Source organism: Meles meles, chromosome 12 (genome assembly GCF_922984935.1).
Source record: "Meles meles chromosome 12, mMelMel3.1 paternal haplotype, whole genome shotgun sequence".
Taxonomy (NCBI): domain Eukaryota; kingdom Metazoa; phylum Chordata; class Mammalia; order Carnivora; family Mustelidae; genus Meles; species Meles meles.
In genome coordinates, this window is record NC_060077.1 from 22,466,944 (window position 1) to 22,486,477 (window position 19,534).

General features: G+C 55.5%; 1 protein-coding gene across 1 annotated transcript; it reads left to right on the top strand.

Moving 5' to 3' along the window:
• The first annotated feature begins 1,345 nt into the window (after positions 1-1,345).
• Positions 1,346-13,811, top strand: ASPHD2 (aspartate beta-hydroxylase domain containing 2). The gene is made up of 4 exons (XM_046024077.1): positions 1,346-1,479; positions 5,364-6,468; positions 11,284-11,397; positions 11,950-13,811. The coding sequence occupies exons 2-4, from the start codon at positions 5,661-5,663 to the stop codon at positions 12,057-12,059; spliced, it is 1,032 nt and encodes a 343-aa protein (XP_045880033.1). The 5' UTR covers positions 1,346-1,479; positions 5,364-5,660; the 3' UTR covers positions 12,060-13,811.
• The last annotated feature ends 5,723 nt before the right edge of the window (positions 13,812-19,534 follow it).

Consider the following 19,534-nt stretch of genomic DNA (forward strand, 5'->3'; position numbering starts at 1 on the left):
TGTTTCTAAATCGGATCACTGTGTTGATTACCCACACTTTGAACAAATCTGGATGCATTTTTGGTTTCCCAATGTATGCATTTTGGTTATTTTAGCAGAATAAGAGAGGGGGGAAGTTCTTCCTCCTTTGGAGTAACGATAAGTGGATTCTAAGTCGTGGTGGAAGGGGGCTCCAGGCCACAGGAGATGGGGATTCTGACCCACCATAGACGTGGGTTCCAGCGCAGGGACACTTCTAGAACATGGTGGAAGTGAGTTCTTAGGTCAGGGACTAGGTGGGTTCTAGGACAGGTGTGAGAGGTGGATTCTGAGACATGATTGAAGTAGGTTTGGGGACAGGGGCGAAGTAGATGCTGGGACAGCAAGTCCATTCTGGGACGGAACACATGGATCGTGGGCCAGCCATCCTACTCCTGAGTTCCCAGAACCCGCCCATGCAGGGAGCCCCGGAGCCCTTAACATGTACATCCTATGACCACTGTTAGCTTATCTGTTTCCCACAGGCCTTAGCTCCAACATCACTTCCTTACAGAGGCCTCCGTGGGGGGCCTCCACCGCATCACAGGCCCTCTTGCTCCACGCGGCTCACCCTGCCCTGTCCCTTTCTACTACTCTGCGGGGCCAGGTGAGGGTGCCTCTACCTCCGTGACTCCTGGGCACCCTCGACTCCTGGCCAGACTGTGGCTCCCTGCGGGCAGGGCCCGCCTTTGCCCCGCTCCCCAAAGAGCACAGGGCCGGGCACAGGGAGGCTGCCCAACAGTCGCTCCTACTGAACCAAGGAGTTTTTCATGACATTAGGGATCCTGTCTGATTTACAGTTTCATTCTAAGTGCCGGAGCGGCCTTTTAAGTGCGCGGTGAATCAATAAATAAAGGGAAGAGGGGTGTCAGGGCCAGAGGAAGTGAGGGAGGAAAGAAGAGGGAAGGAAAGTGAAAGAGAATGGAAGGAGGAAGTGTAGGAGGGAGAGCCAGAGCAGGGACAGAGAATGGGGGCGGGGAGCAGAGGGGCACAGAGGGAGGAACGCAGAGAGAATGAATGAACGCCCGCCCGCCCGCCCGCGCGCTCAGCCCGCGCGCTCCGCCCCGGCCCCGCCGGGCAGTGCGACTCAGGGTCCCAGCCACCGCCGCTCCCATAAAGCCTCCCCAGCGGCCCAGCGCACTGCGCGCCTGGGGTCCGAGCCCCGCCCCGTCCCGCCCCGCCCCCACGCCAGCCCCGCCCCACCCACCGCCCGCGCCCCCTCCTCCCGCAGGCCAGCCGCGCGCGGCATTGTGGGAGTTGTGGTCCGCGCGGCCCCGCGGAGCGCAGAGCGGCGTCGGCACCGGTGGGGGCACCGGCTCGGCTCCGGCTCGGGCTCCCGCGGCGTGGGCCGGGCGGTGGCCCCGCGGCGCGGGCAGGGGGCGTCTTCGCGTCCGCGCCCTCGGGCGGCGGCGTCCCCCTGGCCCCAGCGTCCGCCCCCGCCGCCCGCGCGCCCGGGCGCAGGTAAGCGGCGTCTCCGGGGGGCTGCCGGGCGCGGGGGGTGGGGAGGAAGACGGCGCGGCCGGGCAGCCACCACCCCCCCCCCCCCCGGAGAGGGGGAGGAGGCGGGGGCCGGACGGCTGCAGGCCCGCGGTCCCCACGGCTGGCGGCGGCGCGGCCGCTGGGGATGCTTGGGAACGCCGGCGCCCGTCCGCGCCCTGCATCCCGGCCCGGCCAAGGGGCCCCGCCGCCCGGCACTCGCTACGTGCAGAGCGCCGCCGCCCGGGCTGTGTTGGCGGCGGGCAGGGCAGACCCCTCCTCGTAGCCCCTGCCCCATCGCGGTGCCCTCCGCGGCTCCCCACGACCCTCCTCCCCGCTCCCTTTCCTTCCCTTCTCTCCCCCTCCCCCCAGCCCTGAGCGTCACCCACTTTCCATATTTCCCATGGTGACCCTCCTCCCCTGTCCCATGAGCTATCACTATAAGCCACCTTCCCCAATCTTCAGCCAACTGCCCACTTTTCCTGTCAATATGCACCTTTCCGTGGTCCCATCCCCCTCCTCCCCTGACCTCCTGGTGGTCACCATCTGTGTTAACCCATCCGCTGCTCCCACCTTTCCCCCACTCTCCAGAGTGGGCGGATGCTGAAAAAGCTGGCCCAGAAAGTGAGGAGGAGAGGTCTCCAGTTGCCCACAGGCTGGAGGGCTGGTCCCAAGACAGTTCCCAAGGTCCTGGGTGGGAAGGGTGACCTGCATCTCACCCTTTCCCCTGCTTTGCCCTGTTCTTAGGGGGTACTTCTAGGGCAGCCTGACCACACCCTGAGAATGACCAAAAGCTCTTTAGCACTGGGCAGCTTCTTGGATTGCAAGGTGAACCCCATTAGCCAAGTTAGAGCTGAGTCTGTCCCCCAGATGTTCATGTCAAAAGTTATATTTCATTGGACTTGCTCACCAATTAGCCATGCGTTCTCCAAGGCTGATTGACCTTTGCGATTGGAGTTATTAAAGGGCAGAATTGCAGTGACAGGTCCCTGTACCTAAGGAGGACAGACATGAAACAGATGCAAATGATCAGATGTGTAAAGGAAACCGGACATTACTGTGGTCCCTGAGCCAAGAACTGGAGAGGGGGAGAGAATCCATGCTCTTTCCACTGGAGCCTTCGTGGTTGCCACTGGGTGCCCTGAGGGTCAAATGTTGGAACCAGTATTTAATAAGCTGCCAGTCACCCTGCAAATGTAAAGGATTTTTTAGTGTCACATTTCAGCCACTTTTAAACCCACCCCTGGGCTCAGGGGCCTGCCAGTGTCTTTTGACTAAAAGGAAGCGGCAGGTAAGAAAAGTCCTAACTTTGGCTCTCTGCGCTGGTTATGAGAACAGGATCCGAAGCTGGGTTCAGGGCATCAGGATCTTTTGCTGCCTTTTGTTTATAGCTCAGCCTAGGGAGCGCTCATGGCTGGCATTGTCTAGAAGAAGTCTTCCCCCAGGAGGCGGGTGAGCCCCAGGGGTGTCCAGTGAAGAGATCCGTTCTTTATCCACCCTGTGTTCCAGGTTTTCATTGTGCTGGAGTTAAGCAATTAGCAGAGCTGATGGGGATTGACACTTAACAGGTGTTTGTTAAATTATCACCATCTCACTTCTTCAACGAAAAGAAACCTCTTCTCCTGAGAGACTGAGTTTAAAAGTTCCAATTAGAAGTTGAGCTCAGGGAGGTGGGAAATCCTTTTAGTAAAAGTGCTTGTTTTTCACGCAGATGAGTTTCACACTGAATTTCAGGAATCCTGGGGTTCTGGTTGGGAGACAGGCTGGCAAACAAAACATGGGAAAATCATCCCAGATTTTCTTTCCCTTCCCCTTTCAAGGGAACATGTGCCAGTTACGGTATGGCTAGGAGAGAACCAGGGGCACCGAACGGTCTGTTTCCATCCAGTGGGGCCAGATCTGTGAAGAAATTGAGAACGTGTGAGAAAAAAAAAATTGAGCTGCTAGCCTCCCCACTCTTGTATTTTTCCTAGAAACATAAAAACGGCCATGAATATTTAGCATGTGCGTTTTTGACTTGCTAAACATGATAGTCAAATGATTCTTAATTCAACCTAAGCTGGGAAGATGCAAGCAGGCAGTGAATGAGCACCTAAGGTTTCTCTTTCAGTTTTAGCCTTGCCAGTCTGAGGACAAATAAAAGTCAGCTCAGATACGTGGCAACGAGAGTGTCCAGAATTTGCTTTTAGGGTCCCTCGTCCTGAGATACCTGTCCCCGATGCCCTGGCTTGGCTTTGCTGGCTGACCAACACGGGTTGTCACGTGTCTAAGCACATATTAAATGTTTGTTGTGACATCCGAAGGGTTTTATATCTGTGGTCACTTTCCTCCATCCCAGGAGATGAGCATGGCCCGGTCTTAGAGATGAAGGAACCGAGAGGGAAGTGTCCCGCCCACAGTCCAGCCCACCTCCAGTCTGGGTTCTTGGCCTCTCTGCCACCTCGCAAGAATTTTCCAGCTAAATGTAGTCCCCAGAGAAAGGAGAGGGGACAGCTTCCCTGGTTTTTCAGTTGCCTTCAGTTCCCAAGAGAGAAGGTAGTGCACAAAATGACTTTTGTAAATTACTTGGTCCCTTGCACTGAGGGAATGTATGAGGCTTGTGGGAGATTGTAGATGGCTGTTCTGGGAAAAGCAGGCTGGACACAGCATCTCTCAGCTGGGAAACACGGCCAGGCTTTTGTAGACACGGGCAACGTGACTGCCGGGCTCTGATCTTACTTTTAGGTTATTAGGGTAAACGGCGTGCCAGACGCTGGCCCCAACCACTGGCGGGCTACTTGGCACAGCGCTCCTGTCTGTTTCGGAGACAAGAGACCTGAGAGGGCTTTTGTTACCATTCTCCCCCATCATTTCCTCTCCTAACCTGCGGGTGAGACCAGTGAGTAGTCTCTGGACCAGCTAGACAGAAAGGCCTGGTGTCAGCTATGGGGGCGACCCATGACCCAAGAGCCCACCTCCCCTTCCAGCTTGAGTGCAACCCAGCCTGTGTCAGCAGGGCAAGAGAGATTAAGCAAGAATGATGAAGCACCATAAGAGAGAAGGTAAAATGGGGACCGTGTAGTTCTGTGGTTCCTTTGCTGTTTTTAGGAAACTTTTAATTATTTTAAGTCATCTCTGTGTTCAACATGGGGCCTGAGCTCTTGACCCTGAGATTGAGGGTTGCACGCCCCACTGACTAAGCCAGCCGTGTGCCCCTCCTTTGCCGTTTTTTTTTTTTTTTTAAGATTTTATTTATTTGTTTGACAGAGGCAGCAAGAGAGGGAACACAAGCAGAGGGAGTGAGAGAGGGAGAAGCAGGCCTCCCACTGAGCAGGGAGCCTGATGCGGGCCTGATCCCAGGACCCAGGGATCGTGACCTGAGCTGAAGGCAGATGCTTAATGACTGAGCCATGCAGGCACCCCCTTTCTTTGCCATTTTTAAGATGCTTCTGAATCCAGATCTCTCTGTAAAGGTACAGAGACTTAAGGAGAACAAGTATTTTTGAAATGCCTCCCACAACTAGACATCACCCTGCAGCCCGCTGGGCTGTGTGTCCCTGCCCTGGCCATGTGAACTTGGGGGAGGTATACAACCTCTCAGGACCTCGGTTTCCCCACCTGTAAAATGGGGCTGATCACACCTCCTATGGATGAAATAGAATAGGTGGGCCTTGTGTAATTGTCAGTACTGGTTGCAAATTATGCACCACTGGCCTCTTGGGAAATGGGGGGCTGGGTGTGTGGCAAAATGGGGAGAGAACACACAAGATTGAGAAGTGTGTCCCCTACCCACAAGGACCTTCCAGAAGGATCTGGGATTTTACATTTCAGTTGAGGATGTATCCAGGTATAAAAATTTATGCTGGTTTACTTTTCTTTTCACATGTCAGGTTCGAAAATCGTTTCACAGTGACCGACCCCACTTACTGGCGTGACTGAAAACAGCTCCTTCCACCCAACCTGCAGTGACTCTTTTGCCGGGAGCAGAGTGGTGAGCCCAGACGTGGGTCAATGCCACGCTTGGCGGGATCCAAGGAACAGTGGTGGCAGCTATGCCTCCCCTGGCCCCAGCCACCCTTTCTCCCCAATGCTAAGCTGCAGGGTGCAGGTGCCCTTGGGACCCCCGAGGACTGACTGTCTGACCTTGCTTCACCCCGCCCCCTGCCCCCAACGTCAGCCCTGCCAAGATGTCGCTCGAGTGGCTGGTGGCCTGGAACTGGTCGCTGGACGGCCTGCGGGACTGCATCGCCACGGGCATCCAGTCAGTACGGGACTGCGACACCACGGCTGTGGTCAGCGTGGCCTGCTTGCTGGTCCTGTTCGTGTGGTACTGTTACCATGTGGGTCGTGAGCCGCCCCGGCCCTATGCGACCGTGAACTCCCTGATGCAGGGCACAGATGCCGCCGGACTGCAGAATGGCTACGCGTACTGCCAGTACCCTGAGTGTGTGCGCTGTGCCCACAACGAGGGCCTCAACCAGAAGCTCTACTACAACCTGCAGGAGTATGCCAAGCGCTACTCCTGGTCTGGCATGGGCCGCATCCACAAGGGCATCCGCGAGCAGGGCCGCTACCTCAGCAGCCGGCCCTCCATCCAGAAGCCCGAGGTCTTCTTCCTGCCCGACCTCCCCACCACGCCCTACTTCCCGCGGGACGCTCAGAAGCACGACGTGGAGCTGCTGGAGCGCAACTTCCAGACCATCCTGTGCGAGTTTGAGACCCTGTACAAAGCCTTCTCAAACTGCAGCCTCCCGCAAGGATGGAAAATGAACAGCACGCCCAGCGGGGAGTGGGTCACCTTTTACTTGGTCAATCAGGGGGTTTGCGTTCCCAGGAACTGCAGGAAGTGCCCACGGACGTACCGCTTGCTTGGAAGCCTTCGGACCTGTATTGGGAACAATGTTTTTGGGAACGCGTGCATCTCTGTGCTGAGCCCGGGGACTGTGATCACGGAGCACTATGGCCCCACCAACATCCGCATCCGGTGCCACTTAGGTAGGTCGTGGGGGCGGGACCTCAGGGCACAGCCTGCCCCACACGCATGGCCACCCTGGGCCGCCAGAATCACGCCCATCTGCGCTCCACAGGGCACGTCTGTTGAAGGTCAATACATTATGTGCAGAGTTTTGACCGCAGAGATTGAGTCAGAAAAGGAACTTGTGAGCAGTAGGATCCGACAGAAGGTCTGTCCAGGAGAGCTCTCTGCAGTGGTGGGAATGGCCTCTATCTGCACCGGCCCAGTATAGTAACCACTAGCACCGTGTGATGGTTGAGCTCTTGAAACGCAGCTGGTGCTGGCGGGGTTCCTGCCTGTCTGTACTTAGCGAGGTACCCGTGGCTGGTGGCTACTGTATCAGGCAGCGCAGCCCGAGAGCCCAGAGGCTATTGTAATTGTCACAGGCTCATCCTGACGCCTGGGCTACTGCACAACATGCCCTCATGCCTCCCGAGTCGAGGGGACAGGCACGCGTGGTGTTAGTGCCAAGTTCATTCAGGTTTGAGGGCAGTTGGTACCGTGCACGACAGTGGCCTTTAGAACGGGGGTGGAGTCAACTTGGCCATGTTTGCATCCTGGCTGTGTCAGCTGGGGCAAGTCTCTTTGCCTCCCTGCACCTTCATGTCCTCACGTAGAGAGGAGAGGTAAAGAGCTCCTTCCCCCAGAGTTACTTGGAGGGTCCGCTGAGAATGCGTGTTGTAAAGCGTTTATGCGCACGGAGCCGGACACGGAGTGCTTACTCACCCCTGAGGGGGGCTTCGCCACAGCCCAGCACACAGGGACGTTCGTTCCCCCAAATGCCTTGTGCCTGGTGAGTCATGATAAGGGGTAGTCACCGCCAGTTAGCATCCCAGACTGGGGGGGCACACCCGGAGCCTGGGTGAGGTCGGCTTTAGGAAGTTCTCAGTGCTAGCTGCCTTGGCTTCGGAACAGAGGATGAAAAAGCCCACGTGGAGGAGCCCCAGTCGGGGCTGGAGTGGGGGGGCCTCGTACTGTTCTGTAAACGAACCACAGGGCAGTGTCCTGGCCCTCCAGCCCCGTTTCCCCAGAGCCCTCTGCTTCCCCCGCCCCGTGTGGGGATCCTGAGCAAGATGGGACATGGACAGAGGGCTTTGCCACTTGGAAAGACAGCTAGATTCGAGCAGTTGACACTGTGAGTGTTTTAAAGAGCAGAGGCAGGACAAGGCAGAGGTGCCAGAAGAGGGGCCCTGGCTCCGTGGTCAGCTCTGGAACTGGGCAAGTAACGGAGTCTCTCTGTGCCTTAGTTTCCTCATCTGTAAAATGGGGCCATAGTGCTTACCTCAGGACCAGTGACAGGGTTAAATAAAGTATTTTCTATGGCTGCTTGTCAGGGAGAGAGGTGATAGCTAGTCCCCCGGCTTCTGGAATGAAACCAGTCTCGGACAGTCTAAGAAAGGATCCCTAAAACCTGGACCCTCAGGAAACTGGGAAGCCATCGGGCTTCGGACGCGAGCACCTCTGGACTCAGCTCTGTCGGCTCCATCTGCCAAGCAATCTTGGCTGGGACCCCAAAACTCTGAGCCACTAGCACAAGAATGACGGTTTGTGCCTGGGGGCTCTCTGGAGGATGAGAAGTAGCACGTGGAGACTACGGGCAGGTAAAGGGCAGTCAGGCAAAGGGCACTCTGATTAATCGAGGGGGTGAGGTGGCCACTGAGTGGTCTGAGTGGTCTCAGTGAGGTCGCCATGCAAGACCCCAGGGCCCACTCAGATCCCAGCGTATGAGCTGCCAGGGCCACTAGGATGGAGCAGAGGAGTCTTCCCCCTAAACCCCTGGACGTGGCTGGCTGCGGAGTCCAGGGTGGGGGGCTGAGGTCAGACAGGTTGGGTGGGAGCGAGCCATGCAGGAGCCCCCCCATGCCCAGCTTTGGGATGGAGACTGGAGCTATGGGGAGCAGTACTATGCTTTCTTCAAAGGTTTTCTTTGGCTGTTTTTCAAAAGCTTCAGAGTGACCTGGCAGGAAGGGCATCTGTGGACTGAGGTAGAATTCCAGGCAGGTGTGTTCAGTGGCAAGGGCAGCCGGGTGGGGGCAGAAGAGCTAGGCTTTGCGTTCTGTGCACAAATGCCTGTCGTGCACCTGCGTGGTGTGCGTGTGAGTGTAAACCACGCCCCCACAGGCCCTCGGTACGACCTGTCGTTCCCTTCTCAACCCAGCTAGTTCTTGCCACCAGAAAAACTGGGCCGTGTCATGTTCTCTTGGAAGGAGTCCCGCTGGATTGTGGCCGCTTCCCCGTGGCCGGGGCAAGCTCCCCGGTTAGGTTTGCTCAGCATTTCCTTCTTTCCACGGTCATGCACACGTTCGTATCCACCCTGGAATGAAACAAAGGTGGGTTCGACCCCTGTCCCTTGGGTGTTGCCAGAGAGGGAGCGAGCCTGGTACGTTCCCGGTGACCACGCCTTGGCCAGAATGCCTGGCTGGAGTGCAGGAGGCACCCGCCATTCCTGAGCCCTGCTCTGGAGCTGCCAGCCTTTGTCCCCTTTGGCTGCCTGCCATCTGAGCTGTGACTCGTGGAGCTGACCCCACAGACACCCGAAACCCCAGCCACGGCTGTGCATTCCCCCCAGTCCATTCATTGGCCAAAACCCTCTCTGAGCTAGCTCTAGGGGTGGCGTCGCTCGGTCTGGACGCCACGTAGCGCCGTGGGACAGCTCTGGCTGTGGGGCTGGGACGTCCTGACCACATGGCCACAGACCTCCAGCAAGTGACCTCTGACGTTCACGAGGCACATTGACTGGGAGGCAGATGTCCTTCCACAAGGCCAACCCTCAGGAAAGGGTAGATGAAAATGCATGAGCATATTCAGCAAATTCTTGCTCAAGAAGCACAGTTAGACTCTCATGGCCTTTCACCTGCGTGGTCTTGGATTTCTGGGCCAACTAGCTAGGTGCAATTGGCAGATCAGCTTGTGTTTGCCTTGCCCACCCAAGTGCCAGCCTCCAGCGTCCTGAAGTCGGGGGAGGGGAGCGCTGAGCCCTTTTTGCAGCCTTGACCTGCCTCCTTGGGTGGTCGGTGGGGACAAAGAGCAAGCTGTCAGCCTTAGCATGTGGGGCCTAGCTCCATCCCCAAGATCACTCTCTCTGGGACGGTATTGATCATCTCTGCCAACCAAGCTGGTTTGGGGACAATAGGCAGGAATGGGGTGGGGGGCATTGGAAGGCCAGGGCATGATGAAGGGGAAGACAGAAGAAAGTAAGCAGGGGGCTGTCAAGCCAGCAGGCCAGACCATTTTTCTGATGTGCTGTGGTGCATGGTGATGAATCATTTAGTGGCCCAAAGAAAGGAGAGCTGTTTTCTGATGCCCTGGGGTGGAGGGTCCCTGCAGAGAACCACCGAGTCCTAATGGCCTCGTTCAGTCAGTGAGGGCTCTCTCCCTCCGGGCCCGTCGCAGCCCTAAACCCCACCGCCCTCCCCAGCAGTTGTTACCAGTAGCGGGAGATGGGAGATGATGATTCCAGAGTCGGAACGGCCCTTCTCGCCTGATTCAATGAGATTGACAGTGGAAACCTTTGCTATACGAATGGACAGACACTTTCGTGCCCCCACTGCTGACATACTGTCCAGGGTCATTAGAGCCCGTTCTGTGGTTTGGATTTAAACCTCATGTCCCCACCAGGACTGAATAGCAGACTTCTGGCAGGTCACGTCACTTCTCTGAATCTCAGCGGCTCCGTCTGGAGAGGCGCTGAAGCACTGAAAAGTGCTGATTTAGCCCAGACCTGCATGCACTCAGGCAGTCTGTATGTTCCCCATGGCAAGGACAGTGGCCATGTAGCCCCGAAGGTAAGCACACTGCTCTTCCCCTTTTACAGGCTTAGAGAGGTGAAGTGACTTGCCCAGAGTCCCGTGGCAGTGAAGGGTCAGAGCTGGCCCTCTAACCTCAAGTCCTCTGTCCTTGCCACTCCTCCGTGTGGCCTCTGTGACTTCCTCCTGCACACGTGCTTCTGGTTCAAGGGGCTCATTAAAATGCTCTGTTAGCGAGAACTCTCTTTCATGTTCATCCTAAGGAGTCAGCTGGGGCGTGTGGCAGGCAGGGCCGACTGGTCCTGCCTCACGGTCGTGCCTATAGTCCCCAAAGACGGACAAGACCACCATGATCACACCCCCTCTGGCGGGACCCTCTTCCTCTCAATGCGTCCTTCCTGAGAGCTGTGGGGCTCTGTTCCCCTTGGGACTCTGTTCCATGGCTGCGGTGGTGCCTTCATTTACAGATGTCCAGGCAGTGATGGGGCCCGGGAGTTTCCTCCGATCCTAGGTTGGGAAGCGGGGACGTGAAAGTGGGCACACAGCAGTATTTCAGCTAGGCCCGCTCCCTGCGGTTATGCACCCCTGCTTGGCACCTCATGTGCTCGCCATTGTGAATGTGTGGAGACTTACAAAGACGTGGGCCTCTTTCCCCCGACATCTTAACCAAAAGAGCCCTAGAGATTGGGGTCTAATAAACACAGTTTATCGGGCCAGGTGGGTTATGAACCTGGTCTTCCTCAGTTAATGGGATAGGAGGTCCCACAGATGGGCTTCAGGGGTCTCAAAAGTGCAGCACAAGACTTGACAGAGTGACCCATGACCCAGAACAGATGAAGCCAATGGAGGTATGTGGTTTTCCAGGGAGCTCGGTGATCGTCGGGGTCCACAGCTTGTATTTCCTCTGTCAAAGCACCCCCTGCCCCAGACAGGGCTCTGAGGGGTGAGGCAGAAGGCCAGGACACTTCAGAAGTTGACAATCCATACCAAAACATCCCATCCCCCCATCCCACCTGCGTTCATTCTCTTTTCTCTGCTTTTCCCGCACAGGTCTCAAAACTCCAAGTGGCTGCGAGCTGGTGGTCGGTGGGGAGCCCCAATGTTGGGCAGAAGGACGCTGCCTGCTCTTCGATGACTCTTTCCTGCACACCGCATTCCACGAAGGTGAGTGGCTGCCTTTCTCTTTTCTTTCTCTTACATTACAGGCTTTATTTCTTCGCACAGTTAGGTTTCCAGAAAAATTGAGCAGAGTATATAAGCCCCCCCGCCCCCATTTCCCCTTCCATTACCATCTTACTTTAGTGTGGTACATTTGTTGCAAGCGACACATAGACTGACCAGTTATTATTAATTGAACTCTGTAGTCTCCTTTGGGTTCATCTCGCTGCTGTGTGTCCTGTGGGTTTTGACAAATGTGTAGTGACACGGATCCACCCTGACAGGATCATACGGGAACAGTTCCACCAGCCCAAAAGTCCTCTGTTCTCCACCCAGCCCTTACTCACCCCTGCTTTCCTCTGCCACTCTCCTTTCACACGCTCTGCCCAGAACCTTATGAAACCGTGGTAACATTCCTGTTCAGAGAGGAGGCGATCTTTGATCCAAGCCAAGGGACAGGATGGGTCCTGCCTGGAAGCTCACTGTGGGGGTCCAGCACTGCATGGGTCCTGGCTCTGGAATGGTTTGAACCTCTCCTCTCTCGCACCCCCCTCCCAGGTTCAGCGGAGGATGGCCCACGGGTGGTTTTCATGGTGGATTTGTGGCATCCCAATGTGGCAGCCGCCGAACGTCAGGCCCTGGATTTCATCTTTGCTCCGGGACGATGAAAACGTTTTCCATGCTGGAGTCGGCGACAGTGGCCGCGGGTCAGCCCGGGCAGACTGGGGTACAGTCCAGCCCCAACCCGTGCTGCGAATCCATGCTCTGAGTCCTGCCTCACCAGAAAGTTCTTATTTAGGGTTTTGAGGTCACGTGGGGTCCCTCTTTCCTTTGGTTATTGTAAATGGGAAATTTTCAGCTTGTATTGCCTTAGGTTTTTCTTTTTTTCCTTCCAGTCATTTGCTTCTGCGATTCCTTTCTGCCTAATAGCGCGTTACTTTGCTCTGTGACTGGGGGCTCTGCCTTCGGTGTGACTGTTGTCTGTGCCGTGTCACGTTTTTTCAGTGCTCTGGAATAGAGTAACCAAGCGGTCATCTGTCTGAATGTAATCACATAAAAACTCCAGTGGTCATCTGAAAAGAAAAACGAGCAAAACAAAACAAAAACTGCAAACCAGAGTGTTAGAGACCTTGGCCTCTGTTGACGTCACGGTCACACAGGGGACCCTTCAGCCACCCTGGGGCAGAGGGAGAGTCTGCAGTTCCCACACCTGGCCGGCTTCACGGGCAGGGGGGACCCAGTCAGGGGCGACACGCACGGCCGGGCCTGAACAGACTTGTCACCGTCGCTCCCCTCACTCCCAAACCCCTTCAGGTCCCCAACGACGGGGAGCATCTGGCTGGTGGGACTGGAGGCTCCTGTGTAAACACGGCTTTCCTTCCAAGCTGAGGCTGGTGTCCTCAAGAGCCAAGTCGGGGCTCCCACGGATCAGCTGCCGAATGTGTGATCCACTTACCTCACTGCCCACAGGAGCCCTCCTGCCAAACGGGGCCAGGAACACTCCCCGCGCAGCCACTTCGAGTCCGCGCGATGAACGTCCAGACCGGCCATTTGGCTGATAGGAGCTATGGCGGCGTGAGACTGCGTGCTCCTCCGGTGACATTCCAGAAGCACCTTCCTCTGGCAAAACTGGAATTGTCGATCTGACCAAAAAAGTGTCTGTTTTGCGCTGGAGTTCTGTTGCTTATGATTTTCCATTTATTTGTCTGTACATAAATGTTCCAAGTGCTGGACTCTGAGACAGTGGAGGGGTCGGCCCCATGTCTTTGTCTCTGAGCGGGGGTGCATGCCAGGTGACGATGACCTCAGCCAGGGGGTGTGAGCAGGGCCTTTGGGGAGACCTACGAACCCAAAAGACCCACAGCGGTGGAGCTGGCTTTTCGGTTTCTTGTGAAGGATATGGCCAGCTGGAGGTACAAATTCTAGAAACATTCTCCCGTGACCCGAGGTGTGCAAGAGTAGCCTCCAGCTGTCCTAGAGATGCCTTTTTTGAATCATGTATCACGGGCAGTGTCTGATGTATACAGTGGCTGGTGTATAGCTGGTCACCCGTACAGGTCCAGGGTTCTCTTGGAACAGAACCAGCAGCTTCCGGGAGGAATGGCCGTCAGAAGTGACCCTGGGCCGAGATGCTCTAGGCAGTGACTGGCAAGTGAGCAAAGAAAACCTGTTTCCATTGGAGTCAGATCTCTACAATGATCTTTTTCAGTGAGCGGAATGCCGGACAGGGCAGCAGTTTCCAACATACGTGAAATCTTTTTACTCATTAAGTATCTTGTCAAAGAATCACCGAGGTGCATGATTTCTATACATTCTGACTGCTCTCCGTTTACAAAGCCCACAGCCCACACGGGTACCCGGCCACCGGAGCTCTTGTGCTGTGCTTGGGGAACAGGAGATAAATAAAGGACCTTGCTGAAAACCAGAGTGAACTGTGAAGGTGGTCTGTTGGGGAAAAGAGGGCACTTGGCAGGAGCCACTGGGAGTTTGGATCACGTCGCAGAGACGGGTGGGGCCCCGCAGGCACCGGTGTCTATGGTGAGTGAGACAAAAACGCAGCTGTCCAGTGATGGGTGTGGGCTAACAGGAGCAGATCCGTGGAATGTTAAGGAGCTCTAAGTGGCACTTGAGGCAGAGAACAAGGACCGTGGCTTCAGGAAAGGTAGGGGTTGGGGGGTACTCAGGACTCCGTGCCAGGAGCTGGCTTCCGCCCAACCTTGGGCAGTCACGGAGCCTCTGGGAGCGTCGCTGTGCTCCTCTGCAGAGATGGCCTCATCCCTACAGCAGCAGTGAGGTCCCCTTTCTGCCATAGTGGTTCTGAGCAGGCGCAGGGGGACAGGTGAGAGGCAGGACAGGTAAGAAAGAAGTAGATCAACACCTCTGATCAGTGGTGGAGGTGGCCTGGGGAGCCAGTGGCCCCTTCCCACCGCCTCAGTACAGGGGAAGAAGCAAGTCCCTTAGTTGAAATTTTTCCTTTTAAAAAGAGGCAGATGACTCTCTCTCTCTACCTGCCTCTCTGCCTACTTGTGATCTCTATCTGTCAAAAAAATAAATCTTAAAAAAAAAAAAAAGCAGGTGATGTGGGTGGTCTGGGGCCCCAGGAGCAGCCGGGCTGCCTGGTGTTTTCCCAGCAAGCTTGCTTCCAGCTGTAGTCCTGGCTGGGCTCTCAACAAGCAGAAGGGAGGAGTACCACTTGCCCCAGGCTGAGATGTTTCTCGCTCTCCTGAAGTGTGCATTGCCAACTAGACAATTGCTAAAATAATTTACGCGCTACAGCTAAGGGTGCTCAAGGTGAGAAAGGGGAGCCAGCGTGCCCGCCCAGCTTCAGATGAGAAGCCCTGCTTCCATCCTGACATAGCCCAAACCACCTTCAAGCCCAGACCACACAAGGTCACGTCCCAGGGCTCCCAGGCACCTGCTCCTTATCCCACCCCCTACCGCTGCACTCACCCAGATTGTCGGGGGTCTGGGTTACACTTGTAATGTTGAATGGCCTATGGTGTATAGCCACATATAGCCAGGGAGGGGAAAGGTGATCCAATCCGCTGGTTCTTGATTTTGCACAATACAATCACCTGGGGTGTTCTGAGAAATAGTGATGCCCACCTCCCCCCCTCACCCCTGCCCCAAAGCATCTCATTTCTTTGTTCAAGATCTGGGTGGGGCCCGGATCTCCGTATTTGTTTTAACTCATTTCCTGCCCTGATTCTAATGGGAACAGAGTCAATTCCCATTAAGAATGACAAGGCCTTTGAAACAGCCAGCTCCAGGTTAAAGTCTGGATGGTGTTCCTGTGTGACACCCAGGCCACTTCTAACCTGGGTCTCTAGCGAACAACCGCTATTTGTAACATTCTCCTCCAACGGTACCCTGCTGAGCCCCTTGCAAGATGTAGCATCCCCATTCTTTAGTTCTTGGGTTTCTAGGGTCTGGTCCGCCCCAACTGCAGGGCTGGGTTCACCATCCAGACCCGACCAATCAGAGCCTTCCAAACTCTTCAACACTCAGGAATTAGGTCAGGGCTGCTGACAGGATCCTGTCCTTTGGCTAAGATCATTGAGAAAAAAAAGTTACTTTTCATGCAGTAGAGGTGCAGATCTAGTGTAAAGAAAATCTGACAGTGAAATCCACGGAGGAAAGCAGGTGCCACCATGTGGAGGTCACTAGAGTCCCTAATCTAGCTTTGCCTGGAACCAGCGCTACCACCGGACTTGCCACTTCCACAAGCCAATAAACTCCCTTTTTCTTCTGAAGCCAAATTTGACCTGCAGTTGCTGTCCCTCCCACCAAAAAGTCCTGACCCACTCAGTGAGGTTCATCTATAAAACGGTCCAAATGCCTACCTTCACAGGCTTAAAGTGGGCTTTGAGTAAGATAACAGTATGTCACAATCTGGGTGGATAGGAAGTGCTCCATACATATTTTTTTAAATGTTAAGTAATCAAAGCAAAGGCTCAGTACAAAATGCTATTTGTGAGGACCATCGGGCCCTGCTGCCAGCAACTTCCCCCTAAGATACACCTCCCCCTTAAATCTTGCTAACCAGATGTAAACACAGGGGACAGGACAGAATAAGGCCATATATTTTCAGGCTGCTGACAGATGGCAGTGGAAATACTCAAGCAGATTGTAACATTAGGTGGCAGGCGGCAACACACACCGAGATGGATTTACTTTCTGCCTCCTTCCCAGGCACACACGTCGGTCCTAACTTCTGATCACCTACCCTTCCCCACGGTTCCCCATGTCTGATGCATTAGACACCCCAGACCCAAGGTGAGAGTACTTTCTCCCCTGGATACAGAGAACTCTGCACTCTAGAAAATTCCTCTGCCTATATTTGTATCCCACGAGTCCTTGGGGCCCACACTGGGGGAAGCAGAGACAGTTGTGTGCATGTAACACAGAGAACGTTGGCTCACGGCAACAGTCCCTGCAGCCAAGGTCACGTGGCCACCTGGAGGCCAGGCTGGAATGAGAGGCCAGGCCCCAAGCATGCTGTGTGGCAGCCTCTTGACCTCCAGTCACACGTTCAGGCCTCCATGGCTGGCACAGGAACCTCTCGGAGAGGCCATTTGTCCTCTTGGGACACTCATTGAACCCCACGTTCTGGGAACCCCCACAATATGCCACGCCTTTACATAATTACCTTTTCCTTTCCACGTCAGAGAAGACACTGAAGTTCCAAGAAGTCAAGTCCCTGAGCCCCAGCGATTCAGAGAGATGTGATCTGAGCCCATGGCCCACAGAAGCCCCTGCGGGCTTGTTGGAGGGAAGACATACACAGTGTGTTTTTGCCTGCGCATGGGAGATGGGGCTGCTTGTCTCCCCTCCCCCAGCCCAGGGGGCCTCATGGGGTTTCGTGGTCCGGGCCTCCAGCCATGCCCGGGGCACTCTGCTTGGTACACGCATGGGCGCGTGCACGCCCGCACGCACACGCGCGCACGCACGCACACACACACACACGGGTGCTCAGGGAGTGGCCTCTGGGCTCTAACAGGATTCATGAGCACTGTGGATTTTATTCCCAGGAGAAAGATAGCCAACTTACCTGTTAAAGGTAAAGAGAGAAAATGTCTGTTTTAGTCTCAAAGCCCTGAGAACCTTTACCTTAAGCTTCCCAGATTCAACAAACACCTTGAGAAAAGATCCAGAGTATCTTTTTTCTCCTCGGCCCAGCTGACAATTATTGATCCTACACCCTGCCCTCCCCAGTCTCCTCACGAGGGCCCAGGAGTTGGGGGAACAGGGACTCCCCCTCCCATCACCCTGCTTCTCATCTGTTCAAGAACCAGTGACCTTTCTCATGAGAGTCCGATCCAGTCACTCCCCTGTTTCAAAGCTCTCCTCTGCTCCAGGATGAATTCCCAGCACCCCCGTAAGCATGCAGGGCTTCTCGGTGGGGGTGGTGGAGGTGGTGGGGCCCCATCTGTGCTCTGTGGCACCGCACGGTCCGGAGACCAGGGGCTTGGAATTGCCAGGACATACAAATCGCTTGCAAGGCGGACGTGTTGGTCTCCTGTGGGTGCTGTCCAGAGGTTCCAGGACAGAATCCATCCTTCACCTCCTTAGGCATCTGGTGGCCCTGGTTTGCGGCCCTGTCACTCGCCTCTGCCTCCACGTCACCTCCTCTCAACAGAAGTCGTCTTCCTCTGCCTCTCTGTTAAGCAGGCTTGTGATGGCACTGGGATAATCCAGAATATTCTTTGCATCTCCAGATTTTTTTTTTTTAAGATTTTATTCATTTATCAGAGAGAGAGAGTGAGAGAGAGAGCACAGAGGGTAGAGGTAAGAGGCAGAAGTAGACTCCCCGCTGAGCAGGGAGCCTGATGTGGGGCTTGATCCCGAGACTCCGGATCATGACGTGAGCCAAAGACAGCCGCTCAACCAGCTGAGCTACCCACGCACCCCATGCATCTCCCAATTCTTAATCACACCAGCAGGACCTTTGGCTTCTGAGGTAACACAGCAGCCAGGAATGAGGAGGCGGTACTTCTGGGGGCCACCACTCAAACACTGCAAAGCTGGTGCCCCCCCCATTCACTGCAGGGTGGGGTGTTAGGAAAGTGGTATTGGTGGGGGTGTGAAGGGCATGTCAGCCACTTCAGAGAGGACCACCGTGGGGTTAACATTTGAGAGAGTGTGGAGCGGCCGCCAGGCTCCACGTGCTACTGCTGTCAATGTGACAAGACCCAGAGAGCCTGGATGCTCCCCGCCTGCCTCCCTAGGCAGCTTGATTAGGCTCAAAACACCCCCCTCCACCCCACTCAGGGACCAGAGGCCCTTTCCCAGCAGGAGTCTGAATGCCACTATTAATCACACCAGAGGAACTTGATCCTGAAGGCTCACAGGTAGTCGATGCTGGGCAGCCAGCATGGACTGACCCAAAACAGAACCCTTCCCTTCCTCCCCATCCCGTGTTCCCTGCTGGCATGAGGCTGTTGTCCGGGGTGATGGGGGCACTCTGGTGTCACCTGTAAACCAAGGCAGGGAAGGGTCTGTCCTGCAAATGCCACCTCCCTGGGGGAACACTAGCCTGGGGGTATGGGGCCCACTCCAGCAGGAGGGTCCCTGCTCTCGGGATCCCAGAGTCCAGACGCTAATTTTCAGAGTATGGGCCTGGGACTGTCAGGAAATGATGTCCTCACAGTCACCAGAACCTCTGTAGTACCGAACAGGAAGACGGGGGGTTGAGCAGTGTGCTTCCAGCAGCCTCTGGGCCCCGGTCAGGGTCAAGGCTGCCACCGAGGTCATGGAGCTGAGCTCACGGCAGAAAGTAAATGGGACCAGAGAAGCAGAGGGAAAGGGTATGCCTGTGCGTGTTTATGGACTCCAGCTTTTCTGAATTAATCCGGGTAGATGAGACTTGGGTGTGGGGGGTGCTTTTCCATATACAAGGAATAGGACTTGTAAAGTCCCATCTTGGTGGAGAGCAGGAGAAGGTTCACAGCACAAATGACTGTATGCAGCTGTCTTCTCTGCTCTGGTGCTGGGGGACACTGGCTGAGGGCAAGTTGGAGCCAGAGGGCAATGTGCCGAAGCCACCACAGCTGAGAGCCCAGTGCTGGGCTGGTGACAGGGAGATGTTCAAGGCTTCAGGAACAGTGGAAATGCACACCAGGCTGACCCCCAGCTCTTGGACATGTATCCTAGGACTGAGGAAATCAGCATCCAGAGGGACTGTCTCAGCTTTCCCCACACTGCTGCTCGTCCTCCAGCTCCACCTGCGTTTCCTCAAACTCCAGGGAAAAGCTTTATGGGTTTTCATGCACCTCACTGTGGGCCTCCCCAAGAAGCAAGCTGGGGTGGGGCCGGGAAGGCTGGGGGCTTGGAGCCATTTGGTTGTTTACTTTCAGAGAAGGGCGACCTGCATGGAGGCACCTGTGAGGCTGGCGTAAGAGGAGAGGCCAGGGCAGTGCCCAGAGGAGAGGAAGGGGGTAACCTAGCTGGCCATTAATGTCAGGCTCGGGAAGCTGTAGGAAGAAAGCTGAGGGAGTGCTCACAGTATCTTGCTGTTGTCCAGCCCTGCTCTCTCCAGTGGGAAAGGAGTAGCTGGGATCTGAGCCTGCAGCTTCATCTAGCATTTGGCTCAAGGGCCCACTGTGCCAAAGTTGTAAGGAACCTAGTTTGGTGGATGGGATAT

Coding starts and splice junctions, on each gene's coding strand:
- ASPHD2 (XM_046024077.1), top strand. CDS start 5,661: ATGTCGCTCGAGTGGCTGGTGGCCTGGAACTGGTCGCTGGACGGCCTG. Junction 6,469..11,283: donor CCGCATCCGGTGCCACTTAG/GTAGGTCGTGGG, acceptor TTTCCCGCACAG/GTCTCAAAACTCCAAGTGGC. Junction 11,398..11,949: donor GCACACCGCATTCCACGAAG/GTGAGTGGCTGC, acceptor CCCCCCTCCCAG/GTTCAGCGGAGGATGGCCCA.